General features: G+C 36.3%; 1 protein-coding gene across 3 annotated transcripts in view; it reads right to left on the bottom strand.

The window, feature by feature from the left end:
• Positions 1-480: 480 nt before the first annotated feature.
• The window catches only part of LOC116447857 (cadherin-12), a 432,700-nt gene continuing 422,507 nt past the window's right edge, over positions 481-10,673 (bottom strand). For 2 of the 3 annotated variants that reach the window (XM_032117539.1, XM_032117553.1), the window contains 2 exons: positions 7,385-7,636; positions 481-3,837 (listed from right to left, as the gene is read on the bottom strand). In XM_032117539.1, the coding sequence (XP_031973430.1) occupies positions 3,338-3,837; positions 7,385-7,636 (752 nt within the window). In that variant the 3' untranslated portion in view covers positions 481-3,337. The remainder of the gene's footprint in view (positions 3,838-7,384; positions 7,637-10,673) is intronic. The other variant, XR_004241717.1, reaches the window with a different exon arrangement.

Genomic DNA, 10,673 nt, shown 5'->3' with positions numbered 1-10,673 from the left:
TTCAGCACCAATAGTGTATGTCATAAATATTTAACTTAAAAAGTGAAATTGTTTGTGCCAGTGAAGCATTTCAATTACTCCATGTGCAGAAAGTCTTCTGCAGAATGTTATGATTTGAAGGGGATACACTGTTGGGGCATTCGAGATGATGCTAAATGTGTGTGCACTACAACCCTATTTTTGGAAATTTAAACAAAAATATTTTATTTTAAAAAAATTATTTAAAAAATTTAAACAAAAAGTTTCAATTCTGTGCCTTTTATACATTTTCTTAGCTTCTTGACACTGATGGTGTTTGAGGTTTTGGCAGAGAGACATCTACTTTAACATCTTGACTGTGCAAGGATTTGTAGAGATTTTTCTAAGATACAGTGTGTAAAACCAGAAGTAATTCACTGATACGATTTACAAGTGCACTGGGGCTCCCTAATCCTATTGAATTCATGTCATCTCAGATGCCTTGACATATTTTAATTCTTGTAAATTTCATGTTTCTCTAATTACCTTTTAAAATATAAGGTATTAAAAACCTGACAAGCGTCTTCTAGAAAGGGAGTGAAAGAACATGGAATTAAACACAAATTTCCTGGATTCCAGATTATGCATAAATGAAAAGCAATTCTTTTCCTTAGTTCTAGCAGAGCTGTTTACAAAAAAAACCCCCTATTAAAATTGTTCGATCACTCTTCAAAAATGGTCTTCAAATATTTTAATTATATATTTTAGGGCAATTTTGTTAGCAATTACATATTATGGTTTTTTTCTGAAATCTTCCTGGATGTCTATTAATTATGTGATAGAAACATTTCAGCTAGAAACCTCTTAAATGCCAAAAATATACACTTGGTATTCAATTTGGTATTAATTTAACATTGAGCAACTCACTCTCACACACACATTGTGTGTACAGCATGTTAAAGACCCTATTTTCTGTCTACCCATTTTGGAAGTCAGGCTCACACAGAGACTGTCCAGCTTCGATCAAATGCCTACCTATCCAAGAGAACTAATGTTCAGCCAGTATCCACTACAAATAACAGAGAATTTCCTCGGGAGCAAGCATTCCTCATAATGTCAAAAGGTCAAACACTGCTCTCACTTACGTTGACTTTACTAGTTGAATGCATATAAAGGATGAATAGAGTTGCTAAGAGCAGAGTTTGGCTATGGGACTGCACATCTGAAAATGCGCAGTGTCAGCTGTTTTAGTTGTGGCAACAGGGTAAGAAGCATTGCCATGCATACACTACATGAGGAAGCTTTGCTAATTACTTCCAGAAGTGTGACTCTTGTATGAATCAAGTCTCAGTTGTGACTAGTAGAAAATATAAATATTTCTTTTTTTTCCCAGTGCTCTGTTTTAGGCCCACTGTGCAATCTCAAGTTGCTTTTGATATACTGTCAAGATGTGTGAAAATTTAAAACATAATCTTCCACAGGAAAACTTCTATGCTGTCAAATAGGCTCCATCACTTCATCTGCTTTCCTGTCATGTGAGGAGAGAGCTTTTATTGGTTTAGTCTGTCTTTCAGGGAGCAAAGGATACCTTTCCTGTAAACAATAAAAATGCAAAACTTCCTTGTTTCCATATGCTGAGTCTCTTCCTCAGCGCGCTGCTTGTAGAAGGTATGCCAGTCGTGCTTTTGATGCAACCCTGTCCAATTTATAATATGCACCTTTCAAAGTCTCTTTGAGAGATTAATTTATATAAAGCTGAAATATCTTTACATTTCCCCTCCCCTTTCTTTACATTTACCCTCCAGAGGGTAAAGGGAAACTCATGCACTTTGATATCAGACTTATGAGCTAAGTATATCTAATATTTATTAATTCTTTAGCTATACAAAAAGTAAGCTATAGACCTGAGGTTAATAAAAGACTTCTGATTCAAGAAAGAGTCAGGTTGACCTTGGCAGTGCCATTAATCATGAGTAGAGCTCAAACAGATTGTATAGCACTGCAGAGACTTTGGAAGGAGAATATAAGGATATATGCAGTTTGGGGGCCATAAACCATTGTCTTACAAAATGTCTATGCCTTAGATCATCAGAAAAAGTTACATAAAATAGTTTTGCAAGAGGTCTTCCAAGGCATAATGCCTTGTGCACGTCTGAACTTCTGCCATCTGCACAGCTGCATCTAGGCATGGGTATGTACATAAAGAGTGGACAAATGTGCTGGTTTATATTTTTATTCTGCCTCTGTTTAAATTTTGTCAAGATCAAAATTAATAAAGTGTCCAACCTCAAAAGGTTTTCTAAAATGTTTGCTGTGGGTGTGGCAGTGAAATACAGTGATATGCTGAACTGTAGCAGATGATCAATGAAAAAATGACTATATTTATAATATATATGCATATGATGCCTACACAGTAACAGTCTAATTGCAAAGAAAAGTGGTGTGGAGTTCTTTACATGTACTTCTTTAGTGATACTTACAAGGGAAAAGGTGTCTTGGTACTAAAAATACAATAATAGTTTTTAAAAACCCTTTCCACTTTTACATTGTAACAATAGTCTCATTTCAAAAGAAGAGGGAGAGCCAAGGGAAATTTCCTTCACATAAAGGAATAGCTGCTTTCATCTTTTTATTGTTTTGGAAAAATGTCATAATTTGTATGAACATTTTAAATATTCATTGATATATGCTCTTTTCCTTTTTAATTTGGGCTTTACATCTTCAGAGTGAGCAACAGCATTTCAAATTAAAATTTTCAGTGAAACTTTGGAAGAGGAAATGTGATGTCTTGACATACTGTTTTCTTTAAAAAAAAAAGACAACAAACATAACCCCCAAACACAATGTACACAACACCCTCCTCCCCCATAGTTCTAGTCATTAGATACTCCAGGAAATGATCTCCATTTTTTTCTAAAAGAAGTCAGCATGTTGCTATTGCTTCTTGTCTTAGAGTTCGTGTCTGATTTACCATTCAGTTTTGTAACACCATCACAGCAGACAGTTTACCACTTAAATGATAAAAGTTTCAATAGGCACTTTAGTGGAATTACGAAAAAGCTACCACTCTTCCACCGTGATGCCAGAAAGCTACCTTCTTTCTAAGTCAGGTCAGTAAACTGCACCTTGTAGGCCTGAGCTTGTCTCAGTGTAATTCCAGAATAACAAAATAACAACAACAAAAACCTGTGTATGTTACAGGATTTATCATTCTTTCACAAATCAAACCAAAACTGACGGTATGAGAAATGTTGTAACTTGCTGGAAACAATTGCTGTCTTTTATAATCAAAGTAATTGTGTCCTATATAAAGCTTCGGTTTATCTTTTAAATTTCTTGTTGGTTTGCTTTTCTTTTTATTTCACTGTTGTGGTTGTACTTAAGTGACTTTGTCAGGGTTATAACTTTCTTCTTCTCCAAACATGTCTGCCAAGATCTTAAAGCGAGGTCCCCAGTCACTCAGATAGTCATAATCCTGATCTGCCTCTGTAGTGAGGGAGTCTATAGAGCTGAGAGACTCTGCTACAGATCCGTTTCCTTCATAAGCATAGGTTGCCAAGGAGTCATAAGGGGGAGCAGATGGATCTACATCATTTTCCTGCAGCCTGTGATTAATGAAATCTCTTATGTCTGTGTTATCTTCCGCTGGTGGTCTGTGGCGCGGAAAACGCAAGGTGTCTGGTTTTATGTCCCTGCGTATTTTGTTATCTTCAATCACTTTGGGATTCCTCAGGGCACCTATGTCAAAAGCCTGGGTGTCCTCTTCTCCACCTCCTTCATCATCATAATGGATAACATTATCTCTGATGTCTTCTTTAGAGGTCATCAGGGTGTCCTTTTTCTTCTGCCTCCGTAGTGCTACATACAGGACCACAATGACTGTAATGAGAGACAACTGAAGTTAAGACATGCACAGAAATAATTTAATACTCTGATGACACATCGTTATATCTTTCTTTGAAAGCCACAGGCAATCAAAGGGACTTTTGTCCTTAGAAAAGAGCAGCGCTTAGCAGTGCTCAAGCCAATGAAAAATCATTTGCTTTTTGATATATGAGTCTAACTTTCCTAAGTGCTTGCTGTACTGCTGAAGAAAGTACCAAATAATTTTCCTGCTGGTTTGCTTTGCAAACAAATAAAATTCAACAGGACTTCAGTTTTTTAGTTGAGAGAGATACAGATGTGATTTTTTTTTTTAAATGTCTTCCATAGCAAAATAGAGAAAAGAACCCTAAATTTACACTTTGAAGACAAGAATAAAACCCTAAACCAAAAAACCAACCCACAAAGTATTAAAGAAAAAAAAATAAATTGGAATTTTGAATAATAAATAACTCAAACAATTTTGAATTTGGAATTTTTGAAATACAGAAAAAATAACCCTACTAAAGCTTTTTATACAATGTACTTTGGCCTCTTCAGGGATCTGCTTTGAAAAATCACATGTTATAAGGTTCTGGAGAGAAGAGGGGTCCAGGAGAGCTGGTTGATTTTCAAGTATCACTTCCTCCAGACTCAATAGTGGTCCGACCTGAGGAGCAGGAAATCAAGAAAAGGCAGCAGGTGGCCTGCACTGATGAATAAGAAGCTCTTGACTAAACTCAGCTGTAAAAAAAGAGGCATCTAAGAATTGAAAGCAGAGAGGTGAGCCAGGAGGAATATACAGTGACAGTCTGAACACGCAGGAATGTGGTTAGGAAAGACAAAGCACCTGTGGTGCTGTCTCAAAAGGGACATGAAGGGCAGCAAGATGGGCTTGTACAAGACAGAAAAAAAAGGTAGAAAGGTAGAGTAAATGTGTGCCCACTGCTGAATGGGGCAGAGGAACTGTTGCCAAGTGACATGGAAAAAGCCAACCTAGTCAGCAGCTTCTTTGCCTCTGTCTTTTTTTGGTAAAGTTGTCCTTCAGTAATTCCAGGTCTCTGAGACAAGAGGGTAAGTCTGGAACAAGCAAGAATTATTCTTGGTGGAAGAGGATCAGGTTAGGGGATGCTTAAACAAACTGGACACACAAGTACATGTGATATGGTGAGATACACCATGAATGATGAGGAAGGTGGCTGCTATCATTGTGAGGCTATTTGTGATAATTTTTGAAAGGTCATGGGAACTCGGAGAGGTTTCTGAGGACTGGAGCAAGTCTCACTCCTATCTTCAAGTAGGGCAAGAAGAATGAGCTAGGGAACTACCAACTAGTCAGTCTCACCTTGATTCTGAGGGAAGTGATGGAGAAAATAATTCTGGAAACTAAGAAGGGGCAGAAGACTAGCAGGCATGGATTTATGAAGATGAAATTGTGCTTAACTCGCTTGATAGCCTTCTACAAAGAGGTGAGTGGTTAATGAAGGCAGAAAGTGCATTAATTTTATCTTAACTTTAGCAAAGCTTTTGATGTTAACTTTCATAACAATCTTCTCAGAAAACCTGAAAAAGTGTGGACTATACAAGCAGATGGTGAGGTACATTGCAAAGCTGCCAAACTGCCAGACTGTAAAGGTTGTGAGTGACATTTCAAAGGCCAGATGGAAGCCAGTCACTAAAAAAGTACCACAGGATTTGATACTGGGACTACTTTTGTTTAATATTTTCATAAATGGCCTGAATTGTGGGATTGAGAGCACCCTCAGCAAGTGTTCAGGCAATAAAGAAGAGCAGTTGTGCCACCATTTAAAGGGATCTCATCAGGCTGAGGGAGTGGGACAGAAGGAGCTCCATGATATTCAACAAACAGAAATTCCAACTCCCACACATGGAGAGGAGTAACTGCACGCTGTGGATGCTGTTGGCCAACTGACCAGAAAGCAGCTTGATAGATGAGGCCTTGCGATCCTGGTGGGCAACAAGTTCACCATGAGCCATCAATGTACCATTGTGTCAAGGAAAATCAACAGCATTTGGGGCTGCATAGGAGAGCATTGTTAGCAGTTCTAGTGAGAGGATCATTGCTGCTCAGCTCTGCTTATGCACACTTGGACTGCTGGGCCCAGTTCTGGGCTCCTCATTACAAGACAAACATGGACTCCCTGGAGTAAGTCCAATGTAATGTAGAGCCACAAAGAAGACTAAGGGATTGGAACATCTGCCGCACAAGGACAGGCTAAGAGGGCCAGGTCCATTCATTCTGGAGAAGAGAAGGCTTGGGGGATCTTATCAATGTGAATAAATACCTGATGGATGGAAGTAAAGATAGAGCCAGGCTTTTCTGAAGGGTGTCCTATTATAGGACAAGAGGCAATGGGCACAAATTGAAATGCAGTAAATTCCATTAAAATGTAAGGAAAAAAGCTTCTTTATCACCAGGATGTCAAGCAGTGGAACATGTTGCCCAGAGAAGTTGTGGGGTATCCATCCTGCTCTAACTGGAATTGTGGCAAAGGAGACAGCATTCTTCTTGCTTAAAAAAAAAAAAACGGATGTAAGTTATTTTAGATTTTTTGGTTTTGTTTTAAATTCTTCAGAATGAGTGCATTCATAATATTAACTGCTACTCCATGACAAGTGTGGCCATTTGCCATTCTTGTTCTGATTTGAAAAAAAAAAAATTCTCACAAAATAATTTTTTGACACAAAGCAGAAATCCTGACTTTTATCCACTCTTACTCAGAAGCTATTTATGTAACCTTGAGTCTTAGTAATTTACTTAAGTGGCAACTGTATCATCTAGATGCAAAGAGGCATCCACATGTTATATTCTGTGTCAGGAGCTGGTTTTGGGTATGCATTAGACCATCATGGGATCTTGGAAGCCTACTAGTATGGAAAAGAGGCATAGGCCAGCATCTGTAAGACTCAGTGTGATTTCTGCAGCCCATATTGTGCATGTATAAGCTATAAAGCTGTTTTTATTTCATTAGCAGTTGATAAGCCTATATTACATATAAGATGCACATGGGTATTGACTGCTGTGGATATGCTGTAAATAAGGCAGTATTTAAATATAAGGTAGAACAGATAACAATGCCACCTTATGAAATCCATGTCTGCCTGAAATAAAAAATCTTCCCGTGAAGCTTTATTTGGATATGGCCAGTAACAATCTGCATTACAATTATTTTCTCCTCTTTCATTTCTTCATTCTCCTTTTGCTCAAGTGGCCATGAAGAATTAAATAAAGGCTCTTAATATGTCCTTACTGCTGTTACTGTCAATAGGACTTATTACCTTAGTAATAATCTAAAAATTTAATCTTTCAAGAAAGATATTTAAAACTATTTCAGAGGAAAAAAAATATGATTTGAGTTCCACTGGTTCTCTTCATGCAATAAGAGATATTGCATAGATTGGGAGATTCATGGTCATGGTCAGTGCTTTGGGATATTTTTCTAGAAGTAAACTGCCACACATTTTCAATGGCTTTTGTTAAACACTAGGTGAAGCTAGTGAATAATCAGAATAATGCACTTTGCAGGGTTTCATGAGAACTAACCTAGAAGTATAACAATACACAACAAGATTGCAATCAGTGCTCCTGTGCTGAGGCCAACTGGTAAGAAGATTGCTTCCACATTGCAGGACTGGATGGTGCCATCAGAATCACATCTGCAAACACGGATAGTCAAAGTGCTTGTGCTGCTCTGGACAGGGTAACTGCTGTCTTCTATTACTACTGGAAGGAAGTACAGCTCTTGCTGCCTTCTGCTGTAGCCATTTCTCCTGGTTTCAATCCCAGCTGTGTTGTCTGTAAAACATGACAGTCATTAGCAGATTTTTATTGTGTACTTCATTTCATATTGTAGCTTGTATCACCTGTATTTCATATTTCTGTTATTTCATATTTGAAACTTGGTGAACGACATGCATTATGTAATTGCCTTGCTTTGTCATTACAGAAGGCATTGTATTCTGACTGGTACCGTTACTTTTTGCAGAGCCTTAAACAATATTCCTTTTCTTGTAAACTTGTTTTGAAACAAAACAAAGCTGGTTGTTGAAAATAAAAAAAAAAAAAAAGCTGGTTTTAAACCAGCTGAAATTTCAAAGAAGATAATAATAATTTTAAAAAACCCAAACAAAACATTACAAGTATAATTCAGAAGGCTTTTCAGTTTTTCTTTTCTCCTTATCTCCTTACATTCTAAGCCTGTGGTCCAAAGGATTTTGATTGCATATGGATTTAGGATCATGTCTCTATCAACTAATTAATTTCCTTAAAAATTCAAAGTAATATACCTGGAAAATGTGCTATTACTTTAGCTTTCCTTCCCCATTAAAAATAACTAGAGAAATGAGCTGAGTACTTGAAAATCAGTACAGTTTCCATCAATTAGTCCACTTCTAGATTTTGTCATTTCTTCTGAGTTAGTTATTGCTGCTTTTCCTGAATCAAAGTAGCAAGGGAATGATGTAAAGATTAAAAGAATTACATTAAAAGCAAAACCAAAATTAATTTAGCAGGGAATTAATAAGATGACAGAACTGAATGAAGGTGACTTGCTGTTGTTAGCATTTTTCCATCTCACCCATATTCTTTATTATATTTTTTAGGAGATGTCACGCAATGGCTTTCATGCCTTAGAGTTTTGTTACTAGGTAGAGGAATTAAGGGCTCTGAATTTCACACTCAAATACTGGTATGGAGTTCTGATTAAGGAAAATAAGAAGGAACCCTAAATATCCAAAATTATGTATGTTATGATTAGACACCAGCGAGAAGGTGCATGACTAAAAACATGCTTCAGACACCTCCTTTTTATCAAACTCAAACGTGGACAGGTCAAGTTCAGTTACACTTAGTTTTGAAAAGCAAAAATGTCTCAAAATAGTTTTCATCAAACCAGCTTCCATTTTCAGCTTTTTCTTTCTCTCTATGATTAATCACCTGCACTATATAAAAAGTCTAAGAACTAATTTGAAGACATTTAGTTTAATCTTTTTTTCTATTATTTTTCCATATTTCAATGATTAGAATTATTTATATTCTTTTACTTTTTTCTTCTAATTGCAATGCTAAAGATCACTTTAATAGCTTACAATGCAACTAAATGACTTTCCATCCTCTTTGAGAAGAATCAATAAGATCAACCTCTTAACTCCTTGATTTTGAACAATTTTGTTGCTTTTTTATGAACCCATTCAATTACTCGAAATTCTTTTGAGAATATGAACACAGGCAGGTGTTTGAACTCTACACAGACAAGCCTGGAGAAGCTAAGATAGCTTCTGGTTCTTCAGTCTGTTGGCAATAAATTAATTTATAGGATATGCATGAGAAAAGGAAATTCTGTCTCTTACATGAGGAATGGAGTGTACTCCACATGGAACCTGCCCTGTAGAGAGCAGAGGCCAGCAGAGCAGAAAGATGGAGATCTGCAGTCCCTTTGGAAGCACTCCAGCTCTGCCAGGGCATCACTTTTATTAACATGGTAAATTGGTCTCAGTACTACTGAAAGGCAACCTTGAACTTCTTGCTTGCTCCAGTCCTTGTTATGTTCTGAAGTATGGGGCCTGGGTTCCCTTGAGTGCACCACAATTATGTTACACCTGCTGAAGTATCAGACCACCCATGATTTTTAGTTGTATAGAGTAGCACGGGGATTAGGGCTTTTTGATGTATTTAAAAATGTTAAATGGCACCTTTGCTTGTAAAAGCATTAATTGTAGCACAGTGAACAGCACTGTGTCCTCAAAAAAGAGAAAACATTCCTTTCACAAAGTACCTGCTTGTTACTAACATAATTGCTAACTTAAAAGAAAATGGTACTTGTTTTTAAAAGGTTTCTGGAGTGATAATAAGGTTGTTTTATTATACCTCTAAATTGTTCAGAGAGCAGAACTTCCTCCACATTTTTGGCCTACAAAAGGCAAAAGATACTGAAAAAGAGGTTTTTGTTTGGGCAGATTTTTTTCTAAAATCACTGATAATGAAAAAAGGTTTTTATGATTTTTTTTTTCTTCCTTACATTGTAACAAATAGCATACTTTTTCCTTTTTTTTTCTTTTTTTTTCTAAGTGTTAAGAAATGCTTTTAAAAGTGTGTATCTTGGCCGTTTCCACTTTTTATCAGAATATTGCACTTGTTTCTATACAGTCATGGAGCTTCATTAACAGATTACTGAGATCCAAAGTCATCTCAGTGTCAACACTACTAGTTTAAACAGGAAAATTTAATTATCTAATAATATTTGAACAATTTCCTCACCACACTCATATGCTAAGCACACTTTACAAAAGCTGTAATTACTGTATGGATTTATTAAGTTTAGATTCCTTTGATTAATAAAATCTGTTAAAACTACCTGAGAAGACTTCTATTTAAAGCAAAATTTTGTAATTATTTTTAAAAAATAATCTTGGTGAAGTTAAAGGAGATTTTAGGAAACAGATGGGAAAAAAGAAATTAAAGCTCCTACTTTAAAGAAATCTTTACCAAAAAAACCAAAGGTATTTAGAAATACATGGTGTTCATGTTCTAAGACTATGTAATTGTGAAGATATTACCCATATGGGCCTTGAAATATCTTCCAGACACAAGTAACGCCCTAACCTTCCAAGAACAGATGTAAGAGAACTTGAATCTGTTGTAAAGTTGACCTTCATATTTATTGAGCTGTCTGTCTCAAGAAAATTGAATTCCCTCTGATAAAATGCCCTCTGATCTACATAGTTTTGGTTTTTTTAAGATACTGTTATTCATGTCTGCAATATTATGAATTGTCTCATTATATACTCTATTTACAAATCCTTGAGTGAAATTCTTCTCTCATCTGTTCAATCTT

This window comes from Corvus moneduloides, chromosome 1 (assembly GCF_009650955.1).
Source record: "Corvus moneduloides isolate bCorMon1 chromosome 1, bCorMon1.pri, whole genome shotgun sequence".
NCBI lineage: Eukaryota > Metazoa > Chordata > Aves > Passeriformes > Corvidae > Corvus > Corvus moneduloides.
Note: the sequence above shows the minus strand (reverse complement) of the source record. Positions and strands in the feature narration are given on the sequence as shown.